At 37.1% G+C, this 27,633-nt stretch overlaps 1 protein-coding gene across 7 annotated transcripts in view; it reads right to left on the bottom strand.

Annotated features, from left to right (window-relative positions):
• The window catches only part of MYT1L (myelin transcription factor 1 like), a 527,336-nt gene that overhangs the window by 117,538 nt on the left and 382,165 nt on the right, over positions 1–27,633 (bottom strand). For 5 of the 7 annotated variants that reach the window (XM_060187042.1, XM_060187043.1, XM_060187046.1 and 2 more), the window contains exon 10: positions 347–1,324. In XM_060187042.1, coding sequence (XP_060043025.1) covers positions 347–1,324 — 978 coding nt within the window. The remainder of the gene's footprint in view (positions 1–346; positions 1,325–27,633) is intronic. The other 2 variants (XM_060187047.1, XM_060187048.1) reach the window with 1 other exon arrangement.

The raw sequence follows: 27,633 nt of genomic DNA, 5'->3' as shown, positions 1-27,633 counted from the left end.
GACTGTGGTTCATTTATAAAAGCACAGCCTCACCCACTATCTTCTATTACATGTGTTTGTGTTTGTATTCTAGCCCTATCTTTTCCGATGCATGCATTTTCTAGAGAAATGTCATGTTAGTCACCTGTTCTGATAATATGAATTGAGCTGCTTTGTGTATTTCTCAGACAAAATTTTTATTTTTTCTTCAGAAACATAAACACAAAATATAATTCTGGATTCAAATCTAAAATATGCATTAGAGGTATAAGTTAGTATGGTGTGTACTTTAATTTTAGACTCTAATTGACATTTTTACACTAGCTCATGTTTTCATGAGGCAACTTACATTAGGTAGAAATATTACCTTTACCATAGTATGGCTTTTTGACATGGCTGTCACTGGATTTAGGCTTTCTCTCATCCCCGGGGAGTTGTCTTGGTGACTGCTCCTCATATGACCTCATTGTGTCCCTTCTGCCAGCTTCCATTGCCATTTTCTCCCTCATGGCCTTTGCTCTCTCAGTTTCCAAAGCAATGGCTTTTTCAAGAAGAGTTAAGTTTCCCTTGGTCATGTCAAACACTTCCTCAGACCTGTCTGAGTTCACAGAGGTGGTATCATCATCTCTTTCATGATACCCGTCCTCTTTTGCACAGCTGGAGAAAGTTCTAGACCTGGGGCTCAATTGCTCCTCAAGTCTCATCAGGTTCATCATATCAGAGTAGTTCCTGTCTGGTGTCCTTCCTGGGAAATCGTCCTCTTGCCGGACATGTTGGCGGATGTTCATGTTCTGCTGCTGACTCCTCTCTTGTGGATTGGTTTCACTGAGTTTCCTGGCCAGGTCGAAGCACTGATTCCTCAAGCACTCCAAGCTGCTCAGACATACTTCCTCATCACTCTCCTCCACCATTTTATCCATCAGCCCATTGTTCATGGGCTTTCCCAACATGACATAATTCATGTTCCTATTGTCTTGCTGTGACATTGTGTCTGCATAACTTCTATCATTCATGTTTTCTGTGAGCACCACACCATGTCCTTGTGCTAACAACTTGAGGGAGTCCACCGTTTCTCTCACCACATCACTGTCTAAGTCTAGACTCAACTCACTTTTCCGGCCCAGGTTTTCATTTTTGTCACTATCATCTTCCAGACTATTGGAGGTATTGCTGTTCATTTCCGACTCAGTCCTAGCCCGGTATGCTGCATCCTCAGCAATCTTGCCCAGATTTAGCAGTGACTTGGCCACCAGCTCATCATAGTTGTCGTACTCATCATTATTGTTGTCATCCTTCTCTGCATCTTGCATTATTCGAGAATTGTGACAGTTCATTTGATGGTCCTCTGCAAATAAGAAAAAAGAACAAAAAAGAAAAGAAAAGAAAAAAAATGGCTAGAACTTGAAGTTTAGTTGCAATAGCATGGATAGCAAGTCAACTGCAAGTCAAACCTTTTCATTGTATATTAGAGCCTCAAGTCCCACTTGCGTGTTGGCATAAGGAAAATGATGGTGCTAAAAAAAAGCAGAAGGCCATCTAAAATATTGGTTATAAACAGTTAAAGCTCCTACATTATTTGAAAATGGACTAGTATATACTATAACTACAATTTAAAATTATTAATGTTTCATTACTTCTAAGTTTTAAGATTTATTTTCTTTATTGCCTTTATTTATTTAAAGCCCAACCAGATGCTTAATAGTTATATTTATCATATTACTAGTTTTTCTAAGAGTTCATGCCCTTTACATGTTGCCAGCACTTAAACAGATGGTCACAGCAATTGCTTTTAAATTGTTTGTTGCACAGTGAGGCTGAGCACCATGGAAGAAAGCCTCAGGTTCTGGAGGAAAGCAAGAAGCGATGCCTCCTACATCAAGCAGCCTGTATTGGAAGCTCATATTTGAAGCGAATTAGAGTTCTTTTAAATATTGTACCTTAGAGACACTTTATAATGGAGACATGGTGAAGCCAACAGGAATGCAATAGTAAAAGTTTGGCAACTAAATCTGATAACCTTGATCCTATATCTGTATCTCATCAGGTTCCAAGAGAATAGAAGGAAAAAGTCTGCAGTGATCAGATGCCTACAAAAAACAGGACTGGGGTGAATTGGTGAAACTATAACACATGCAATACAGGATTAAAGTTGATATACAGCATTGCTATATTCATCCACCTTACAATCACAGGAAAATGATGGTGAGATGATTGAAATAATGTATAGATAGTGTCATATCTAATTAAAAAGATTTTGGAAAACTCATTTTAAAAAGACCATGCTAAAGATGATATATCCTTCTGCATTTCATTTGAAATGTATTCATGTATTCAGATAACACTGAAGGGATATCGGGACAGTGCATCTCTCTTCACCATACTATTAGTACATAACTGTCGCCAAGTACATTACAACCCATTAAAGATAGCAAATGAACTCTCAAGTGTATCTGTCCATCCTCGGATTAGATTTGATTAACTACATGCCATATCACATCTGTCCTTTGTTTCTATAATTTAAAACAAAACAGAGTAGGAAGAATGTTTAAAGTTACTGAGCCTAAGAAATGAGGCACATATATTACTAGAAAATACCTGTTCACTAAGAGTTGAATCAGATTCTCCCCTTTTGTTTATTTTTTTAAGGAATTGGTTTTGTTTCCTAAAAATGTCTTTTTGTTGATGAAGAATATTTAGATGTCAACATGTCAACAACAGAAAACTACAGCTCTACTGATCCACATGTCACACCAAACTATTATAAACATCTAGAACATCTTTCTCTTTTTCAGCAAATCAAATTTACCATAGGCCATTATGGATGGTATGACAGAAGTATTTTGTACCTTTTGAACAATTTCAACAAGTTGTTTCCCATTATAGAAGGATACAGTATTCCAGAAGGGTAACAAAAGAAAGGAAAATCGAGCCAGTGAGTTCATTCAGAGATTCTGGAGACAACTTCATCTAAAAGTTACCCCATAATGACCCTGGGTCTATAATCCCAGAGGGATAAAGAATAGGAAAACTATCAGGGGAGGGGATAGGGTACAGAGTTCTGGTGGTGGGAATTGTATTGAGTTGTACCCTTATTATCCTATGGTTTTTCTCAGTGCTTCCTTTTTATAAATAAAAATAAAAAAAAAAAACGAAAAAAAGTTACTCCTTGCCATAGTGCGTCCAGTAATTTAAGAACTGAAGGCCACTCTTTCTAGTGAGATTTTGAAAGTGCAAAGTTATATTCCCTCAATCTATGCACTGTGATTTTTATATTTCTGGGCTGTGGTTAGAGAAACAGCCTTTGGATATCTGAATTGTGTCATCACCACATAGCATCTGGTGGTTTTGATTGGTGGAAACACTGTGTCTACAAACAAAACAAAACACCCATGAGATAGATTTACAGTAATGGCTTGTAAACATATAATATCTAGATATCTGGAAAGCTTGAGTCAAAGAAGAAAGCAATGTCTAACAAGATTTATTTTCATATTTTTTTCCTGTGAAACACATCTTGCCACTCTGAAAAATTTAAGAGAGGATGAAATCAGTGCACATAATGAAAAAGAAAATAGCCTCAGTGTCTGGTTCTTGATCCAAAAATCATAACTAAGTCTGCACTTGGGATATGATAGTGATCTACATTTTATGGCATGCTTCATGTTCCTGCTGAACATGGAATGGACTTGATTATATTTACTGTTCTGTATATTCCAAGTAAAAGAGAAAGGATACTCTTCCATTTATTTACCTGGAACAGGTGGTGACTATTCACTGTGATCATGAATCCTCTAAGAATCCCCACACAACTTTGTTACTGAACAGTTAAGGCGCATGTCTCACTTTTTTTTTTTTAAGTTAGAGAACTATTCATCTCTCCATGAGATTCATAAACTACTTTTCCCCAAAGAAATTAAAAAAAAAAACCCAAATACATCACACAGTCTTATAGCCACACAGATGAGAGAAGCCCAAAACATATTAAGATAGGATCCCTTTACCATCTGAAAGCTCAGGGATGGTGGCCACCTCCAATGCGCTGTTCAACTCTGAATTCTAATGGGATGCACAGAAAGAAAGGCTTTGCATGTAGTTTCTGTAATCATCTTGGAATAAAAAGGGAAACAGAAATCATGTCAAGTTCCCCTGTGTTACTTGTAGGACATTGTTGACCAAGACTTGGCCATTTGTAGAGCACTCTGACAGGAACTGTGTCAAAGGGATGTGTGATATGAAGATCCCACAAGGCAAAAGCACTCTGGAGGTGTGGTGGCCAGTATTACAGAGGCATTGACCCAAGGAACAGCTGCTTGGGAAATAAGTTTACTTGTAGAAGAAATTTGCAAACAGGCAAGGGAGAATGCATTAGCATCTGATTCCACAGCCCACTTCATGGAGGGCAGTTCTTCTAGGTTATCTACACTAAGTGCCATCTAAGGCATCGTGATCAGCAGCTAAATGTGGCTATGGCTGGTGAGACAGTGTGAGTGGTAGAAAAATCCTTGCAGGTTAATAGAATTTCTCTAGTGACTGGCAGTCAACTATTTCAGAAACAGGTGAAATAAGGTCAACTCTTAATCATGTGGCCTAATGGAAGGGAACAGATATTTAATCCATTGCCAGCAGGTTCTCAATATCTAATCTGTGTCTACCTCCTCCAGAATTCAAACTCACTTAGTGAACTTTTAGAATTCCATATCTAGTTTTGTATTTATCTTTTTTTTTTTTTTTAGGAAATTTATCTTGGCACTTTTTTTTTTACTGTGGTTATGAGGAAAAGAATCACTATAGAAGCAGCCCATTATGTTTCTGTGCCAGTAAGAGATTAAGATTGTGGTCCCAGGGCTGGGGAGATAGCACAGATGTTATGTAAAAGACTTTCATGCCTGAGATGCCAAGGTCCCATGTTTAATCCCCAGCACCACCATAAGCCAGAGCTGAGCAGTGCTCTGGTCATTCTCTCTCTCTTCCCCTACCATTATCTCTCAAATTTAAAAAATATATGTTAAAAGATTAACTTTAAAAAATAGATTGTGGGGGCTAGGTGGTGGCACACCAGATTGAGCATATATGCTACAATGTGAAAGGACCCAGGTTTGAACTCCTGGCCCCCACCTGCAGTGGAAAAGCTTCACAAGTGGTGAAGCAGTGCTGCAGATATATCTCTCTCCCTTCCTCTCAATTTCTGGATGTCTCTATCTAGTAAATAAATAAAGATAATAAAAAAAGTTTAGAAAAAAAGATTGATTCTGATAGCCCACAAACTCAATTTCCCTTTCTTTCTTCCTCCCTTTTTTCCATCTATCTTTCCTTCCTTCCTTCCTTCCTTCCTTCCTTCCTTCCTTCCTTCCTTCCTTCCTTCCTTCCTTTTTTTTTAAAATATTTATTTATTTATTCCCTTTTGTTACTCTTGTTGTTGTATTGTTGTAGTTATTATTGATGTCGTCGTTGTTGGATAGGCCAGAGAGAAATGGGGAGAGGAGGAGAAGACAGAGAGAGGGAGAGAAAGACACCTGCAGACCTGCTTCACCGCCTGTGAAGTGACTCCCCTGCAGGTGGAGAGCCTGGGGCTCGAACCAGGATCCTGACACAGGTCCTTGTGCTTTGCGCCACCTGTGCTTAACCCACTGCGCCACCGCCCGACTCCCTCTTTCTTTCTAACTTTCTTCTCTCTTCTTTCTTTCTTTCTTTCTTTCTTTCTTTCTTTCTTTCTTTCTTTCTTCCTTTCTTTCTCTCTTTCTTCTTTCTCTCTTGCCTCCAGGATTATCAGTGGGGCTTGGTACCTGCACTAGGAATCCTGGTGGCCATTAACCCCCATTTTATTGGATAGAACAAAGAGAAATTGAGAGAGAAAAATAGACACCTGTATATTTGCTTCACTTGAAGGTGGGGAGCTGAGAGCTCGAACATGGATCCTTGTGCGGGTCCTTGTACTTAGTACTATGTTCACTTAACCAGGTGTGCCACTGCTGGCTCCCCACAAACTCAATTTCCAACCACAAAATCATGTAAAATAAATTATGTAGGAGACAAAGTCAGGAGATAAATGGTGGAAAACCTCTTAAAACAGCATTCTGAGAAAAACCTAAGTATACCACACTATTCAGCTTTGAGTGGAAGACCTCCATGCCATGTGCTGAGAATCAGCTTTTAAAGTCAGACCTCCATGGAATATGTGCTGTTGAAATAGCTCTCTGAGGAAAATCTCATTATTTATGTGCTGTAAAGGCTACCACTACTTGTTCCTGACCTTCTCCCAGACTGTCTCATATCAATAAGACAATCAATTACATAATTGGGTGAAGGATCTAAATTCATGGGAAAGTTTGCCAAAAATTTCTGTATAAATATGCCCCAATAAATGTTCCAATCTGTTCCATTCCATTCCTTTAGTGGTTTCAAGGTTCCTTGTCTGAGTGTTTCATTTCCCTCTCCCTCACTGAAACCTTGTGGAGCTGGACTCCTGCACAATTGGACTGGCTTTTCATGTGATCAGTGCTCTGTGAGAATATATTTGTGATAAAAATATGAGAGACAATTATTTTAAAGTATAGGCTTAGGCTTTAAACAAAATATTCTAACTAGTGGTTTATAAAGACCAAAGTCTTATCCATTTTCATTTAATATCTGTATCTGAAATCTTTCCTCTGGCAGAACTACATGGAAAGAGACCTGAAGAATCACCTGTGAGTTGGTGCTAGTAAGAAATTAATAGTCAGGATAGACTCATAGAATTCTTATAATGGGGCAGAAATTAGAGATGATCTGATCAAATCATATACAGATGAGGGGACTAAACCTGGAACCAGAGATTATTACTGTGCCTTTTCATGCTTTTGTTGATAACAAGCCTCATTTCCACTGCTATTACCAGTGTAGTTTTAATTTATACATGAGTTGAAGAATTGTTTTAGGCTTTGAGTTTACCAACTTGAGTGCAATTATTATGAAACATTATACCCAATAGCTATGTCCAGATATCCAAACAAATTTCTCCCCCCGCACCACTTTATAGAGGGTTAAGAATTTCTTAAAGAAAATATGTGGCCCTGAGTCCTGAGAGGTGGTTCAATGATAATGCTTATATACAGTGCAAGTGTGTGCCCCTGGGTTTGATCCTAGTACCATGTGGAAGTGCTATGGACAGTACCAGGTATTCAAATGAATGGAGCTCCGTGAATGGTGGAGACATTAGGGGTGAGGGGAGGTGATGGTGGAGCAAAATTTCACAAATTTCACTGGACCTTGTTTGGACAAAGCTCCCTGGACCTTTTTCAGATTTTAAAACTGATTATCTGCCTATTGCACTAAAGGCACAACTCTCCAGGGTGCTTTTTTCATTCACACAGAATGCAATCAGAGGAAGACAGACAGACAAAAGGGAGAGACCTCATAGCACCATGGCAGCTGATGCTATGGCATTGCCCATGTGGTGACAGATCTTGAACCTGGACCTCACACGTAGCAAGACACATCCTTTAAGTGGTTTATGGTGATTGAACCTAGGACTTTGGAATCTTGGGCATGAGAATCTCTTTACATAACCATTATGCTATCGTCCCCTTAAGTGGTGAGCAATCTCTGGTCCTGGAGTCACCAGTATTATGTGTGAGGCCCTGAGTCAGTTGCCTGGCACTGAACAAGAAAGAGGGGGAGTTTCATATAGTATTTTTGATCATATTTATGCCTGAAATTGTTAAAAAGATTTAATTGTTCATTTATGAGGGAGAGAGAGAAAGCCAGAGCATCACTCTGGAATACGTGATGTTGGGGATCAAACCTATGACATCATTCTTGAAAATCCAACACTATCTACTACATTACCTCCTGGGCCACTCTGACAGGAATTTGATCTCCCAAATTTATATTGTTGCTATATGTTGACAGAGATGCCATCTTGTAATTCTGTGTTGTGCTGTATTTATTCAGCAGTAAGTGGACCTGCATGGTGCTCAGAAACAAGGAATTCAAGATACTCATTAGACATCCTTGACTACACAATTTCCCTTTCCCTAGCTATGCAGAATGTGTTAAATCTTGTGGTATTTAACATCCATATTCTACACTGGTTAGTTCTGAACTGAAGATGTAGTTATAGCACTAGCCACTATAGTTGTTAGAGGATTGGCATCTGTGGAATTCTGTCACTTGTGAGTGCCATGACTGATGGAGTTTGGACCCATTCTGCCATGAGAGGTTAGGAAAATTTTGGATTCATACTAAGAGGGCACAGGGTTCATGCTATTTGTTCCTGGAAAGCATATGAGATTGAGTGGGTAGGACTATGTGAAGGTAGATGACAACAAGGGATGAGATAATGGAGAGAGGAGTGGGCCCATCCCATTGTTCTATTGATGACAACTTTTTACATGGAATATCCACAGTCCACTTCTCAAGGCCGGATGGAGCTATACAAGTCCATTTCCCTCTGCAGTCCTTCTACCCCATGTGCACATTAAAAACAAAGAAATGCATTTCTTTCTGGAGTAGGAGAGAAGGTTCTCACATGCTTAGGTGCTGCTCAACCTATTAGTTGCTGTTGGGAATGAGTGTAAAATGAGTGATCCTTGCATATTGATGACTACTCTGTTCCCAACAACTTGTAGGTGAGTTGAATAAAGAAATAGACTGAATCTATCATCACTGTTTTGGAGACTTTATCATATTCTTTATTTGGTTTTACATTACACTTATCTTATTTTCAGTTCTATGGAGAATGTTTCAGAATGTTTCTATCCAAAGTTATAGCTTAAACTCTGACTCCTGAATTATAAAGAAGCCAGAATGACTGCATAAGACATTTGATTTCATGTCCTTAGGAGTATTCTTACTGGAAAGATAGCCAGAGTTATATGATCAGAGTGATAATTGCTGTCTTCTTAAAATGACAGGATATCAGGCAAAAACTATGAAAGTCGTGGGCCCCTTGAAATAGACCTAAAATAGAATTACTAGATTTTTCCGTAAGAGAGACCCCAAATCTTCATCTGCAATATTCTTGCCTTTAGATTCATGATTAGTCAACAGTTTGTTCTGCTTTATATATTAATCCTTTTTTAAGCCATGATGTTCCAGATGTTACCATCATGCCAACCTGACTTCTCTGGGCAGAGGACCCCACCAATGTGTCCTGGAGCCTGCCTCCCCAGAGCCCTACCCACTAGAGAAAGAGAGGGACAGGCTGGGAGTATGGATGGGCCTGCTAATACTCATTTTCAGTGGAGAAGCAATTACAGAAGCCAAACCTTCCACCTTCTGCACCCTATAATGATCCTGAGTCCATAATCCCAGAGGGATAAAGAATAGGAAAGCTATTGGGGAGGGAATGGGATTGGAATACTGTGGTGGGAATTGTGTGGAATTATACCCCTCTTATCCCATGGTATTGTCAATATTTCCACTTTATAAGTAAAAAAATGACAGGATACCAGTGTTGCAATGAATTATAAGAACAGGGCCCAGGTTCCAATCTTGGAATTCTATGTGAATGCCATGGCACAGCAGGAGAAGCTCTGATGCTTTGATATCTCCCTGTGTGTCTCTCTATCTCCAAATCTGTCTCTTTCTCTGAATGATAACGTAGTTAAGGGGCAGTGAAATCATATATGTATGAAAACCAAATTCGAAGAATAAGAAGGAGGAGGTTGAGGAGGAGGCAGATATCTATGAGGAATGGCATGAAGAGAAGGAATAGGAGAATAAAAAGTAGGAAAGGGAAGGGAAAGAGCGTGCAGAGGAAGAGGAAGAGGAGGAAGCAGCTGTAGCCACAGCTTTTATCTGCTTTGAGTAAGAAAAGCACTTTCAATTTTTGTGCATCCTAGACTGGACCTGTGAGAAGAGTCCACATAGAGCAGGCAGAAGGAAAGTAGCACAGCTGGTTATTAAAGATAAGAACCCCTCATAAAGTGAACTCTGTGAAAGTTCTATGAAGTGAATGAGGGATAGAAAGAAGCACAAGGTTACAGCCAGAACATTGAGGTCTAAAGGATGATTTCATATCCTTTTCACACAAGTCTCCTAACAGTACTTGCTCCTGGTATCCTTAATTCTTTAGCTTGAATTTGGAGAGGTAGATTTGTCTCAAGGCAGGGTCACCTTCTGCAAGGCTTTCTGCACCTTCAGTTGTCCTGCTGAGTGCCCCATTTGCTCCAGTATTTTTCCTGCTTTTCTTTTGATCAACAGCTGCAGATATGGCTTGATTCTACTCTGACCTATATATTTTTTATTTTCCAAACTATATAACATTTTTTTTTCCTGTCATAACCTTCCCTCTGTGATAGCAAAGCTTGAAATACTGACTATAGTATTTATCTATTTATTTTGTCATTGTCAGTCTTTGTCATCATTCCAACTTTTTCTGAAGAAAAAAACATAGGAACAGAGGAAAAGAGAGAAATACCATATACCAAACTTCTTCCAGTGTGGTGGGGGTCAGATTGGAATCTGGGTTATAAGCATGGAAAATATTGGCACTATCCAGGTAATCTATCCTGTTGGCCTTGGTTATATATTTGAATAGTGGTGACAGTGATAACATAGACCTTAAGCTGCTGATGCTGGAGGACTAGGACAAGTTACAAAGGCATAGATGTTCCCCCACATTCCTGGCAACCTTGAGAGCAAAAGCGGTGTATGAATTATCTTTCCAGAAACAAACTGATTAAAAGTCAGCTATCTTAAACATGGTTTTAACACTCTATCTACTCAACTAACGACACAAAAGAAAGATACATACCCTAAGCTCTTCTGACAGCATCAGTGTTATTGTCACCTCTTGATAATCTTTTTACAAGAAATACTGCATATAATTGGCCAACAGATATACTGGCAAATATATAGCAACTATTGTTATTATGACACTATTTATTAGAATCACCAAACAAATAAATACAGTAAACTCAAGGATAACTTAGACCCCAATAAATCCTAGGTAGATTTCCTCCCCAACTTGAGGCCAGACCCATACCAGTTTGGATACAACAAATGACACTTAACATTTTAATAACTGGGAAAAAGTCCAAGTTCATCAGATAGAGAAGGGACTACAAAAGCTGGAAAAGGAAGAGATGGCTTAATTATTGGTGGCCTTTTTCATTACTACTAGGTCACCCCAAATCAACTGGGACCCTAGTCAGGGAATTGTAGGAGTCCACCATATATATGATGGAAACCTATATCTTTACCATAGCCCTCTTTCCAGCTCTCTCTACACCATCATTGGTCACTTTCATCAGAATCTTCCATAAGCTCTTCTGAGGGCCTCTCCATGACCATGCTCTCACTCTAAATTAGCAGTGTTACTTTATGCCCCACTGTCTGAAGGGAGGTTGGGTCAGCTTCCTCTGCCACTTGAGGAAGATTGGTACTGAAATGTTCCCAGTTGTGACCATAGACTGCAAGCTTAGACAGAAATTTGGACATTATACAGGTTAAATATGAATGTACATGGGTCATACTGATGTGGCAAGCAGTTGTATTTATGTATTCTCTTCAAATATAGGAGCTATTCTCTGCCTAATTCAGCTTTCTGGTTTGATTCACAACTCTGACTATATATTCCTATACAATATTCTTAATCTACCTACATTCTAGCTATCAAGCTCAAGCAAAAATTACTAAAGGCAAGATCCCTTAGGAAGATACATAAAACAGACTTTCTAACTTCTTACCACTCTAAAATCCCTATTCTCACCTGCTCTATTTTTACTTTCTATTTCTTACGTATTAAAAATTTTGTCTTGACTCATGTCTTAACTGCCTTTCAGACACCAAGGTGTATATGTTACTATGATTCTTTTATTTATTTATTTTTAATTTGCTTTCCCCCCCTTTTGTTGCCCTTGTTATTTTATTGTTGTAGTATTTATTATTATTGTTGTTGTTATTGATGTCATTGTTCACTAGGACAGAGAGAAATGGAGAGAGGAGGGGAAGACAGAGAGGGGAAGAGAAAGATAGACACCTACAGATCTGTTTCACCACCTGTGAAGTGACTCCCCTACAGCTGGGGAGCTAGGGGCTGGAACTGGGATCCTTATGCCGGTCCTTGCACTTTGTACCATGTGTGCTTAACCCACAGTGCTACTGCCCGAACCCCATTACTATGATTTTATCCTGAATTCCCTGGGCAGGTGACCCCAATATATCCTGAAAATTCTCTTCTCCAGAGTCCTGCCCTGCTAGGGAAAGATAGAAACAAGCTGGGGTTATGGATCAACTTGTCCATGCCCATGTCCATGTCCAGCAAAGAAGCAATTTCAGAAGCTAGAACTCCCACCTTCTGCACCCCATAAAGAATTTTGGTTGATACTCACAGAGAAGGAGAAGTGTTAAGGGGAGATGACCAGAGAGTTCTAAACCCAATTCCATCAGGACCCAGAGAAAGAAGAAAAAAAGGAAAGACATTCAAAAGTAGTAATAGGTATAGGTGTGACTTAGAAAGGAAGAGAAGGCAGGATTATAGAACAAAATGGGCACACACATAAATATATGATATAAATATATAGACAGATACTTACATAAAAAAGTAGTCAACCCATATCTTTGACCTTTGGAAAGTCATTGCAGTTTCCAGTGGAGGGAATGAGGACAGAGAATTTTGGTTATGGGGACAGTGTGGCATTTTACCCCTGTTTTCTTATAATTTTGTAAACCAATATTAAATCACGAATAAAAAGTTGTTTTAAATGGGTTTAAAAATGAATGACTACTAGCAGGCATGGGAATTCTGTACGACTGCAAAACCAGAACTATTTGGAGTTGTTTTTAATCAGGGGAAATAGAATAACTGCCTACCAGTGATAACCTCCCTGTCCTAGAAAAATTACTAGAAACAATCCCACTCTAATGTGGGATGCTTCTGTCTGTATATATAGTCTAGGAAGTTATTTTCTTTGTGTCAACTGCATAGCACATACACTCTGGTCTTCCTAAAGTGAATAATTCTCATGGCCACAGGATCTTCCTCTCAACAAAACCCACAATAGGAATGGAATGAGATGAGTGACACACAATGCTGACAGACTCTAAACTGCCAGACTGCATTCTCTACTACATCAGAGTAATGCTATGTCATGGGTTCAGGGGAGCACGTGATACTTGTTTTTTTTTTCCCCAAAGAGCAGACTGATTTATAGAAACCAAAAAAAAAAAATGAGTAGCCTACATAGAGGTACAGAGTAAGCCCAAGTCCAGTAACTGGATTACTTTGGCAGATAAAGAGATTGAGCTATTCAATCTACAGTTACATTGCTAAAAATAGAATCATGAAATTACACAGAGTTCAGAAAATGGCTGGGGATATATATTGGGTGATAGAATCTAATTCTTTCTAACTCATCTCTACAGAAATCTGCATTAGTAGGAATAAATGCTTTGCTGTCTGAAGGATGCATAACAGGGAATGAATGTACACAGCAGGTGCAAGTGTTCTTCAGAAGCCTGTCATTTCCAGTCTGTGTAGTAGACTCACAGCTATAAATCTCACCTAAAATGTTTGTTTGCTTTTCCATGGATAGAAGCACATCCCAGCATTTTGGGAAGGAACAAACCCTCTACGGATACATAAGGCTACCTACCAATCATATACTTCTGAAAAGTTTACTTACTGTGAGCGTTAGTTAAGACTGAAGCAAGTCATAGGTGGTACATTTCTGGTGCTTCTATTGTGTTCACGTTCTAAGACAAGAGAGACCCAGAATAATAACATTGACTTGGGATTGGGAATATCCACCAAAGACAATGGAACTTCAAGGTCTTCTCTGTCACAAGAGATCTCATAAAGAAACAGAGGCATCTCAACTCTCAGCAACTTTTAATTTATTGGATTAAATCCTTGGAATTTCTAGGTATCTAACAAAAACTGCAAATACTTTGGATAGGGTGAAATATATCCATATATAACAGATTACAGGCAAATGACATCACTGTTACAATATTTTAGGTAAGGGAGCCAGGAGGTGGCTCACCTGATTAGGTACACATTTACAGTGCATAAGGACCTGGGTTTGAGCCCCAGCTACCCACCTGCAGGAGGAAAGTTTCACGAGCAGCGAAACAAGTACTATAAGTGTCTCTCTCTTTTCTATTTCTCCTCCCCCTCTCAATTTATCTCTGTATTATCAAACAAACAAACAAACAACAACAACAACAACAACAACAAAATGGCTGCCTGGAGGAGTGGATTTGCTGTGTAGGCATCATGCCCTAATGATAATCCTGATGTTGATGTCGATGTCTATGTCTATGTGTATGTATATGTATATCTGGGAAGCACTAGCAGAACTTATCAATTTAACACTTACTCATTAGCTTTCTTATTTAACTTTTTTGGTTGCTTTTGGAGCTTCACTGCACTGCTCTGGGTCAAGTTTTTGAAACAGATATAGAGAGTCAAAGGGATAGAGGGAAAGATTCCATAGCACTAAAACTTCTTTCAGTGGGTAGGAACCAGACATGAATCTGCCATGAGTATGACAATGCAGGCACATTATCCAGGTATGCTATCTCATTGAATGCAAGACACTGCTTTGTTGGGTAGTATGCCAGCTCCCCTGGCTTAAAGCTTCTGTCTTTAATCCTGCTTAACTAAGCACCAGCATGCCTGCGTGGCACTGGTTTGATCCCACTCAAAGCTGAGGTCTATTTACATAAACCACTGTTCACTAAGCACCACCCTCCCTCCAGGGCATTGGTGGTTCAGTGGTAGAATTCTCGCCTGCTCTGCCCCCTCTCCTTGTCACACCCTGATTTTCACCAATCTCTTTTTTCGCTCCACCCTCTCTACATCACACCCTGTTTCCACCCTACTTGGCTAGTATATATACAAGCTGCTTTTCTGAGTCAAATCACTTGGAATTGCTTTCTGGCTCCTAGAGTTCCAGAGTGTATCTCCTGTGACGTTAATGTTCCTGATCCCTCTCCCACACAGCAGCCTCGGTTGGCTCCAGTTGAGTTCTCTCTAACCCAGAGAGCACTTGCTCAGGAAGAAGCACTCTCAGGCTATCCTTGCACTGCTTGCTTTGCTTTATCATTCTATTCTTAACAAGGTTCAATAGACAGTTGTTGGGGGTTGCCAGTTTAGAAGAGAACAATGAAGCAGGGAAACAATATTATAGAAGCCACTTTGAAGTTGGTAAAAGGGATAAAAACAAATAGGAAACAAATATGAACAATTTTGCTAGGTGGTGGGTTATTTGATGAGGAAACATGAAGCAGAATAAGAGAAGAAAGACAGTCCAAACAGGGTCAGTAAAGAAGAAAGATATCAAGCAATCTAGCATTACTGCTGAAGAAACTAGAAAATAAGCAACAAATCAAAAACCAGCAAGAGTGAATAATAACTATCAGAGCAGAAGAAAAAAGACATAAAACCAAAAAGACTATACAAAAGATTAATAAAACCAAGAGTTGCTTCTTTGAAAGGATAAATGAGGTCCATCCATCACTAGGTTCACTAAGAACAAAGAAAAAGATGGAAGAGCCAAAAAGGAAAGAAGAAATATTACAACTTATATTATAGAAATTTAAATATATATATGTATGTATGTCATGATAATTTCTATGCAAACAAAGTAGACAATTTAGAAGTAATGGACACCTTCCTAGAGTCATATTTCATAAGACTGAAGTTGGAGGAAACAGATGACCTAAACAGGCTATTCACCAGAGCAGAAATGGAATCAGTCAACAAACGTATCCAGAGAACAAAAGCTCAGATTTAGATGACTTCACTAATGAGCTCTATGAAGCATTCAAAAATGAGTTATCACCCATCCTGGTCTGACTGCCAACAAGAAGAAGGAGAGGGCACTCCAGTAAACATTCTACAAGGCCAATAGTATTCTAATTCCCTGCTCAGGAAAGAATAGTACCAAAAAAATCCATGAACTAATATCCTCAATAAAAAGTGATGCATAGATTCTCAACAAAATCTTAGCAAATTTAATCTAACAACATACTAAGAGAATAATTCACCAAGACCAAGTAAGATTCATCCTAGTGATGTGGGATTGGTTCAGCATAAGCACATCAAGAAAGGGAGGGACAAAAATTACATGCTCATATAAATAGATGCAAAAATTTATAAGCTATAGCAATAATTTTTAATTAAAAAACAACAGTGACAGTTTAAAAAATAGAGGTCATATATGACAAATTCACAGCTAACAATGTAATGATGAAAAATAGAAAGCTTTTCCCCCTAAGATGTAGAATGAGAGAGGATACCCATTCTCACTATTACTGTTCAACATAAGTCTAGGAGTCCTTGCTATAATAGTCAACCAAGAAAAGTATATAAAATGTATTTTTATCAGGAGAGGATTAGTTAAGTTACTGTTATTTGTAGGTGACATGGTAATATAAATACTCTAAAGACTGTACCAATAATTATTATGCACAATAAATCCTGTAAAGTGGCATATATATTTATGTATATCACTTATATATACAATGAACTGGAGGAAAGGCAAATGAAGGAAACAACCAATCCCATTGGAAATTGAACGAAAAAATTAAAAATAAATTAGGATAAAAACAATATAGAAGATAAAAGACTTTTAAAATGAAAACAAGACACTACTAAAAGAAATAAAGAAGGGCACAAAGAAATGGAAGGAAATATTATGTTCATGGATTAGAAGAGTGAAATATTAAAAATGGCCATTTTACCAACGACACTATGTAGATTGAGTGAAACTCCTATTAAGATACCAATAATATTATTCAAGCAAATAGAACAGACAGTTCTAAAATTTGTGTTGATTCACAAAGGGTGATGAATAGTGAAAATAATTTTAAGAGTAAAAAATGGAGCTACCATACTCTCTGACTTCAAACTATAGTACAAAGCAGTAGTAATTGAAACAGTGTACAAAAATAGGCCCTTAGGCAAATGAAATAGAGCAGAGAACACAGGAATAAACCCAGGCATTTATGTACAATCTAATACACAATAAAAGGAAGCAAAAAGTACACTAGATAAATAAATGTCTTTTCAACAAATAGTGCAAAATGCATATCCATATGCAAAAGTATTTAAAACAGACCATCATTTAATACCATATACAAAAAAAAAAAAACCCTAAGTCAAAATAATGTATTTAGTGGAGGAAAAAGAGGGCAATTGTGTATAAAAGTAGACAGATAGTTTTAGAGATGATGGTTGGCCCCTGTTTACAATCTTAGGGGAATTGCAGTGGCTTGCAGTGGGGAGACTGAAGATTCAGAACTCTGGTGGTGGGAATGGTGTGGAGCCATACCCCCATTGACATGTAATTTTGTAAATCAATATTAAATCACTAGTAAAATTTAAAAAATTAAAAATGTAAATAGGTGACTCACTTCAGTAACTTAACATAAGAGATGTATTTGGAGATTCATTTCCACAAGGAAAATAAACTAAAACTAGAACAAGCAAGTAAAATTACATAAAATTTAATGGTTCTTATACATTAAAAGAAATTACCATAAAATAAAATGGTAATCTAGAAAATGGGAAAAAGTATTTTGCAAACACATCTCTGACAAGGAAGTGAAATGTGAAATTTATCATAAAGAAATCATACAACTCAACACCAAAAATCAAGCAGCCCAATAAAAAAAAAAATGGCAAAAAATCTGATTAGGCACTTTTCCAAAGAAGACATACATATGCTTCCATAGACATATGAAAAAAATATTCAACATCACTTATCATAAGATATATGTAGAGCAAAACCACAAGGGTCTACTAGCTTATACTAATGAGGATGGCTTACACCAGATGAAAGTGAAAACAACTATTGGTATGTGGAGAAAAAGGGACTCTAGTGCATTACTGGTGGGAATGCTAATCAGTGTAAGCCTAGGCCAAATGACATAGAGGGTTCTTAAAAAATAAAGATGGAATTAAAGAATAGGAAAGATATCAAGGGGAGGGATGGGATACAGAGTTCTGGTGGTGGGAATCGTGTGGAGTTGTACCTTTCTTATCCTATGGTTTTGTCAGTGTTTCCTTTTTATAAATAAAATAAAATAAAATATGAAAAAAATGGAAATTCCTTAGGACACTACAATACCACTCCCAGGCATATATCCAAAAGATATGAAACCACAAATTAAAAATGATATATTCACTCCTATGTTTGTAACTGTATGCTCACTATAGTCACAATATGAAATCAACTTAAATTCTCAATGACAGATGACTAGTTAAAGAAATGTGATATGGGCTCAATGGAATACCACTCAATCATTAAAATGATGGCGTTGTCGTTTGGAACAAAATAGTGGAACTGGAGTTGATTGAGCTAAGCAAAATAAGTACTGAATTTAAAGATAATTTACAGATGGATTCACTTATATGTGGAATAGAAACTTGCAATAATCACCATCAAACTTACTCTGAGACACTGGGAAAACTATGGTGGTTATCAGAGTTGAGCTGAAGAAGGAAGAGGGTTCAAATCAGTGTGTTGGCACAGGAATTTTGGTGGTGGGTCTGGTGAGTTGCACAGACACATATGAATATGAAACTATAAAATATTTGAAAAAGACATATTGCATAATCCAGAGAAACTAGTTGAAATCAATAGCTCTCTACTGAGGTTGACTGAGAGGTATTAACCATGCATATTTTCTTCTCCCTGCCTCTCTCTCTTCCATGTCCCCTGAACTTGTGGGGGGGCTCAGGAACCTGCTTAACCTCATTTATTTTCTTCAGGGAAGAATTTTGTCATTTCTAAAGACTTCCAGAAAGAATCTTTTAATCTACTGAGAAACTTATATTCAATATCTGAAAACCATTGTACTTGTTTTAAACTCATATCTTTAAGTTTCTTTCTCAACTATAATACTTCTAGTCTGCCATTTGTAAAGAATCATAGTTTAAAAAATATGTATACACTCCTTCTTTGTATTAATTGCAAATTTCTTTAGAGACAAAGCATGGTGTCTATCTAGTTTTTTCTTTTTTAATAACCCTGGAACCTAGTAAATTTCTGGACATGCAGAAATCACACACACACACACACACACACACACACACACACATAAAATTGAAATTAATTGTTACCATGCTGTAAGACTTAAATTAATATGCATAATATACTCATTACATGTGGTCTTGGACTTTGGGCTTAGAATTACAAAAAAGCATGAATAAATGCATGGGAAAATAATAGCATGATATAAGCATCTTCAATCACAATTCTATATTACAGTTGTGATTACTTACCTCTCTTAGGGATTTCTTTATATTGCAACTTCTTTACATTTCTAAAGAAGACATTAAAGTGAATGAAGGGAGCATATTGACATTAATCTTTTGAAGTCAATATAGGGTTTGGTGAAACAAGATAACTTGCTCATGGTAAGTCACACAACATAAATGATGCAACAAACTTCATGACTAGACATGCTTCTGTGTACTTCCACCATATATAGGCTATTCTCTATTTTCATATTTGCATTTGAAATAAAAATTAAATGATCAAGACAAAGCAAATAAGTAGTTATTTCAAGTGGGCCTTAAGAACAAATGGAATGAAAGCATATTATATCTGTCCTATTTCTTTAGTTCTCATTATCATGTAAGAAAGGTTTCCCCAGTGCTTTGTGCATTGTCTTTGTGTCTTAAATGTATATCACATTATTATGTCACAGTAAGTTTTGGTTTGAATTGAAATACTTGGCAACTTAACATATGATCTTATAATTAAGAAAATTAGTTTGCATGAATAAAGGTTAGTTTTATCACAGACTGATACCTAGAAATGTCTAATTCTGTGTTTCTGATTCCTAAGTGGTACAACTGTACACTTTAACACAGCCACATGCTAAACTTTTTAAAATAACACTTTTAAGGATGTAAGGAAAGATTAATTTTAGGTGATAAAAAAATCATCATATTCTTTTTCCCAACTGTGTCTGCAATTGCTTTCAAGCTGAAACCTTGCATACTAAATACATCATCTTTGTTTCTTTGTTGGTCTCAGAACTCATTGCCTTTTTTGCTGACTGTGGTAAAAGAAACTGGTTGGATAATTCTGACTTTCACAGTCTGTCTGCATTTCAATGTGCCTCCCTCATCAGGGACATTTCCCTGAGATAGACATAAGTGGATAATTGGCTAATCAGTATGGAGAACAACATCCTAACGGGAGTTTTGAGAACTCAGAGGCCACAATACAGACTCCTCTTCACCTCCAGTCTGTCATTGTCTTATAAAATGCAAGCCTACCTATTTCAAGCTGTTTAGATATTTTAATAACTTGGAATGTAATGCATTACCCTATTTCAAAGAAAAATACCCTGGAAACTTCATGATTAAAAAATAGTTTCTATGAGAACTTTACTCAGGGTAGGTTTCATTTTGAATTTCCTTTAAAGACACTTGAATTACTTCAGTGAGGAAATATCTTGTTAAACTTGTGTACAGGATGGTTCATGGATAGGACAGTGATAACAGGGTCCAGAATTAGAAATAACTGGTACTGATCATAGCATATGGTCACAATTTCAGTGGATTTTCAAGAAGAGCCACTTATATTAGTATAACTAAAATCTTCCTCCCCCACTCTGTACCACACTTGACATTCTTCCTCTGGCCAGCTTATTTTGTCTTGTCTAGAGAAATCACCACATTCACAATTTTTTTTTGGCCTCCAGGGTTATTGCAGGGGTTTGGTGCCTACACTACGATTCCACTGCTCCTGGAGGCTATTTTTCCCATTTTGTTGCCCTTGTTAACGTTGTTATTATTGTTGTCATTGCTGTTGCTGTTGTTGGATAGGACAGAGATAAATAGAGAGAGGAGGGGAAACAGAGAGGGGGAGAGAAAGACAGACACCTGCAGACCTACTTCACCGCTTGTGCAGCAACCCCCCAGCAGATGGGGTCCCGGTGGCTCAAGCCGGCATCCTTAAGCTGGTCCTTGCACTTTGCATCATGTGTGCTTAACCCATTGTGCTACTGCCCAACCCCCTCACAAAGGTTTTTAACATAATTATTTACATTTTTGATCAAGCCACCCAATTTCTCCCGGGATGTAAACTTCCCAAAATGTTAACATACATCTTTGGCTGACTCATATGTGGAACATAGTGCTAAGGAATCTTTAGTAAAAGAATACTTTTATATCTAATTTAACCCAGTGGTCAAATGAAATTTGCCTTCAAAGTTCAATTGTACTAGGCAGTCCCAAGACTCAATAAATAACAGCAAGGAAAGTATACACATATTTACAAATGAGAAATAGAACATATTAAGAAACAACTGTGTTAAGGAGTAGCAAGTATCAAAGTTTTCCCTAGTCTAGAAAGAAAATTCTGGAAAGCAAAATGGTGTTGCTTTCTTCCTGTCTACAGATAGACCCAAAATGTATTTTTTGGAATATATACAAAATATCTATTCCCTTTAGTGTTTTTAAACACTAAAGTTTTTAAAAACATGCACAAAATTTGCTAATAGAAGAATCAATGACCTCTGAAAAAATATTTTCTTTACCTTAAGATGACAGGGGAAATTTTACTGAATATATTCAGACTTATACCATTAGAGTATTTTCATTTTTAAATGCAATACTGGGGAATGAACTCAGAGTCTCACATGTGGGTATTAGCTTTGAGTTATCACCCTAGCCCAGTTTTTAAATTCTTCATTTCTGCAAGAGAGAGAAAGAGAAAGAGAGAGAGAGAGAGAGAGACCATAGCACTACCCCATCATTCATAGAATTCCCTTGCTACTGAGCATACTGTGCCCATGTGCTGGGATCAAACCCAGGGATTTATAAATGGAAAGGTATGAATTCTACCTGCTGAGCCATCTCTTGGTCCCATTATAACGTATTTCAGAAATAAAATCCTTCACACAAAAGGCCAGACTATAATAGAATTACTAAAAAAAAAAAGTTTGGATAGACATGAATTTAATGTGAAGTGAAATAAACCACTCATATATATCTTTCCATGATGCTTACATAGAAATTGTTAAAGGGAACATGAGCTCCACAGTAAGAAAAACCATGAGTAAAACCTGCTGATATAGCCATCATTTATAGAAAACAAACTAAACTTTCTGAATCTCAGTTCTTAATAAATAGTGTAAAAGTGAAATAGTTTCTACACCACTTATTTTACAGGATCTTTGTGAATATCAAACACACATCCTTGTATAATAGTATAACCAACAAAACTGTCAGTTATTACTTAATTTTGATTCATTCCAATGTTAGGAAGATCCTTTGGAAATAAGTACTTAATCTCAGACTTATAAAGAGTGGTCATTATATTTTCTGTAGATTCCTAATGTAATAATCTGGAAGTTGGTATAAATTTGTTTTATCTAAAATAAAAGCACTCCATAAATTCTATTTCATTTTATAATAAAAATGGAAACTGTTACATTAGGTGAAGTAGAATAGTAGAAATACTGTGAATCTTTTAAAAATGGAAACTGTTACATTGGGTGAAGTAGAATAGTAGAAATACTGTGAATCTTTTAATCACAAAACTGACCTCAGCTTTAGTTTTGCCTATATGACTTCATCATGCTGTACTCATTTCTTCATATTAGATGGTCATGTGAAGGTATCTGTGTTACCACTTTTGGGGATGTCAGTCAAAGCACGTGAGGATCACTTCAAGACCCAGAACTTACACCCATACTCAGATCTTCAGAAATGTACAATTTCTTCAAAATCTACTCAAGAAGGAGTCAAACACACTATATGCAATGTTCTCTAATCATCTTGCATTTCTATTGTTGCTCTTTTAGTAGACACTCACATTTATGGATAGTGAACCCTAAATTTAGCAACTGGGTGACACAGTAAATGTTTATAAGTAAGGATATGGAAACAGGAGATCGTCAGACATGCTTATTGAAGCATTGTTTTACTAAAGTAAACATAACTGGCAGTGTGATCATGTCAAATGAATCACTGATCACTAAAACAATATAGTTCCTTCAATCTAGAATTTTCCTGAAGACTCCCGAGGCTGGGGGATGTGTAGAAAACCTGGGGTATCAGCCACATGGGATGTAACCTGGTGTTGGTAAATGATGTCTTATAACATCTATTGGTGGGACTTGTCCAATGAACACTTATCTTCATAACAAAAATGTTTGGTGAAACAGCCACCAGCTGTTTCAGCTCACTGAACTGATTAGTTATTAGGCAAGATACACTAATTTGTCTTAGAAATCAAGCAGGTCATCCGTGCCGCCCTACAGAGAATTTACAAAGATCAAAACCACAATGAAAGGTCCTCCACTATAAAGCAGTATATTAAAAAGATTGTTCATCATGACCAAGTGGGGTTTATCCCAGAGATGCAAGGTTGGTTTAATATATGTAAATCAATCAACTTGATACACCACATCAATAAAAGCAAGACCAAAAACCACATGGTCATATGAATGGCTGCAGAGAACGCCTTTGACAAAAATTCAACATCCCTTTATGATCAAAATGCTACAAAGTATGGGAATAGATGGAATATTCCTCAAGATAGTGGAGTCTATATATAGCAAACCCACAGCCAGCATAATACTCAATGGTGAAAAACTGGAAGCATTTTCCCTCAGATCAGGTACTAGAGAGGGCTTCCCACTATCACCATTACTATTCAACATAGTGTTGGAAGTTCTTGGAGGAGCAAGGAACTAAATGCATACAGATTGGAAGAGAAGAAGTCAAACTCTCCCTATTTGCAGATGACATGATAGTATACATAGAAAAACTTAAAGAATTCAGCCCATACAGTAAGGTGTCAGGCTAAAAAATTAACATTCAAGTGGCATTCCTCTATGCAAACACTAAGTTATAAGAAGATGAAATCCAGAAATCAATCCCTTTTACTCTAGCAACAAAAACAATAAAATGTCTATGAATAAACCTAACCAAAGAAGAAAGATTTGTATACTGAAAATTATGAGTCACTACTCAAGGAAATTCAAAAAGACACAAAGAAGTGGAAAGATATTCCATGTTCATGGGTTGGAAGAATTAACATCATTAAAATGAATATACTACCCAGAGCCGTATACAAATTTAATGCTATCCTCATTAAGATCCCAAACACATTTATAGGAGAATAGAACAAATGCTACAAATGTTTATCTGGAACCAGAAAACACCTAGAATAACCAGAAAACAATCTTGAGAAGAAATAACAGAACTGGAGGCATCACACTCCCAGATCTCAAATTGTATGATAGTGCCATTGTCATAAAAAATGCTTGGTACTGGAACACGAATAGACACACTGACCAGTGGAATGGAATTGAGAGCCCAGAAGTAAGCCCCCACACTTATGGACATCTAATCTTTGACAAAGGTGCCCAGACTATTAAATGGGGAAAGCAGAGTCTCTTCAACAAATGGTGTTGGAAAAAATGGGTTGAAACATGCAGAAGAATGAAACTGAACCACCATATTTCCCCAAACACAAAAGTAAATTCCTGGGGATATATCCTAAGAAACCCAACAAACTCTGAAAGTATGGTCTATTTACATAATCATTGTTTTGCCTGAGACCCGCCCTACTTGCAGGGTATTGGTTAATCCCACTGGTTAGAACCTTCGCAACAGCTGCTATGGAAGCTTTCTACCTTCGTGCTCTTTTCTCCACCCCCTCTCCTAGCCATTTCCTTTTCCCACTTCCATATATATACATACATACATACATACATACATACATACATACATATATATATATATATGCATTGTCTCTGATCAATAAAGGCAAGGCATTGTGTTCCCACTCCACCATGAGTTCCTGGTCTCTCTCCAACGTCGCTGAGTAAGCAGCAGCCCAGGTTGGCTCCAGTCGAGTTCTCTCCAACCCAGAGAGCACGTGCCCGGGAAGAAACACCCACAGCACTAGTCCAGCAAAACTCATCCAAAAAGATTTGTGTATACCTATGTACATAGCATCATAATTTGTAATATCTAAAACCTGGAACCAACCCGTGTGCCCAATAAGAGATGAGTGGCTGAGCAAGTTGTGGTATATATACACAATGGAATACTACTTAGCTATTAAAAATGGTGACTTCACCATTTTCAGCCCATCTTGGATGGAGTTTGAAGAAATCATGTTAAGTGAAATCAACAGAAACAGAAAGATTAATATGGGATGAACTCACTCTCAGGCAGAAGTTGAAAAACAAGATCAGAAGAGAAAACACAAGCAGAACCTGAACTGGAGTTGGCATAATGCACCAAAATAAAAGACTCTGTGGTAGGTGAGGGGGAAGAGTACAGGTCCAAAAATGATGACAGAGGACCTAGTGGGGGTTGTATTGTTATGTGGCAAACTGAAAAATATTATGCAGGTACAAACTATTGTATTTACTGTGGAATGTAAAACATTAATCCTCCAATAAAGAAATTAAAAAAAGAAAGGTCCTCCACTATGTGTTATTACTGAATACTTTTAAAAAGAGTCCACAGTAGTTACAGTTGATTATTTTAAAGCTTACATAATAGATAATTCTAGAAGATGATCTGGGGACAGAATAATTCCATTCCACATAGCAGATGTTGGGTATGAATTCTGAAACCAGGAAGCCAATAATTGATTATTGTCTTAACCAGGTATTTGCTTTCTGAAAACTACTGTTTTGTTTTGACTGTTCAGGCTTCACCACTCTGAAATTACTTTTCCAGGTAGAAATAGAGAGACACTGAGAGATACATAGGAAAAGACACCACATCACAGAAGCCTTTTCTCTGTGGTAGAGTCTGACTTGAACCTGAATCATAACAATGGGAAAACAGGCACCTTCCCAAGTAAGCTATCTTGTTGACCCAGAACCCATTTTCTTAAAGGTATCAGATGCAGGCTAATGCTGATCATCTATGTGAGAGTCACCATGCTAGGTAGAGCATATTATTATAATTATGAAATTATCTAGCATTATCATATATTCATTTATTGTGCCCACTTTAATTTTCTAGAAAGTTTTGGATTTGCTCTCCAAATATTTTTAAACATTTTATTAGGGGATTAGTGATTTACAATTATAGTCTCTAACAGAAAAGCACAACCTCTTATCTCCTCTTGATTAGTATCTAGGATCCAATGTCCCTTCATCTGTTCCTTTCACTCCTTCCCCAGAGTCCTTTGCTCTAGCGAAATATGCCACATCTAGTCTTAAGTTTCACTTTATATTTTCCCTTAATGTTATTTGTTTTTAAGTTCCCTCTATAAGTGAAATCAGTCTGACTATAATATTTCAAAGGAGGTAACCTCATGACTTTTAGCACCTGTATAGTATTCTGTTATCTCTATGTACCACAACTTCCTTAGCCACTAGTCTGTCACTGGGCATCTGGGTGGTTTAAAAGTTTGTGCTATTACAAACAATGTTTCTATGAGCATTGGTGTGCATAGGTCTTTTTAGATTGGCATTTTACTTTTTCCTGGATAAATCCCTGGGAAAAAAAAATTGATGTGTCATAAGGTAAGCCCACTTCTAGAGTTCTGATGAATCTCCATATTGTTTTCCAAAGGGGTTGGACCAACTTACATTCACAATAGCAATGTAGACATGCTCTCCTATCTTTATAAACAACTAGGTTCTAAGTTTTCAAGTTCAGATTAAAAAAAAAAAAAACACCTTTGTAAGCCTTGCAAAACCACAAGCCAAACCCTTTAAAAATACATTTCCATTTAAATTATATTAATTAAAACATAACCCTAAGTATACAAATTGAAAGTCCAATTTTAGCAAAGGGAAGGTAGATCTAAAATTTGGCTAAGTTATGGGAAATGCCTTAGACTTATTTTCTGCCCTTAATGACACTTCTCCCCAAGTCACTTACTCCCAGGATATAAACCATTAGCCCCTACCCCCATTAAGCGAGTAAAATTTGGTTAAAAAATAAAGAACCTTAGTGAAAGTATGGACACTTTCAAATCTTTCTTTCCCTAATCCATTGCACATACAGGCATCTATAATGCTGAATATTAACGTCTATTGTTTTTCTAATATAGAATAAGAATATGACAGAGTGATAATCTTTTCAGTTATGACCAAGTTGCAAATTATTAATCAACAGCTAATCATTTATTTGAAAGCTGTACACATTTAATACAGTATCCAATATAATTTAATAAATTGGTCTACTCTCCAAGTTTTCACATAATCTGTTACACAGAAGTAATCTATTTAATTCTCATGTAGACACTCCTCTGCTCAATAATGACACTGGGACATGATGTCTAATCTATTTAGAGAAGGTTATGGTGCCGGTACCTCTCCTTATACTGAGACTTCCTGCCTAGACTGTCTCTATATCAAGTTCTATGTTAGGACAAGCAAGATAACTCATCTGGGGAGATCAAATTTTTATTTACAAATTTATATGTATATGTACCAGTATATACATACAAACACAAGTGTAAATATAACTAGAAAGGTATGTTTACATACCTGTGTAGGCCTATGTGGTGAATTGTTTTCATAATGAATGTAAGCTATTGTAAGAACCTCAGATTTTTAAATAAAATTTGGACTACTAGACACAAAATACTAGGCCTTTTGAAGAAGAGATGTTAATTTAAGCCTTCTGCATGGGATTTAAAATAATTACCTTACACTTGCCTGATATAGAAAAGTTGTCTTCACTGGATGAGACATCTTTCCTCTATACTGAGAAAATAG

The sequence above is a fragment of the Erinaceus europaeus genome, chromosome 3 (assembly GCF_950295315.1).
Source record: "Erinaceus europaeus chromosome 3, mEriEur2.1, whole genome shotgun sequence".
Classification (NCBI taxonomy): domain Eukaryota; kingdom Metazoa; phylum Chordata; class Mammalia; order Eulipotyphla; family Erinaceidae; genus Erinaceus; species Erinaceus europaeus.
This window is presented reverse-complemented; position numbering and strand designations above follow the sequence as displayed.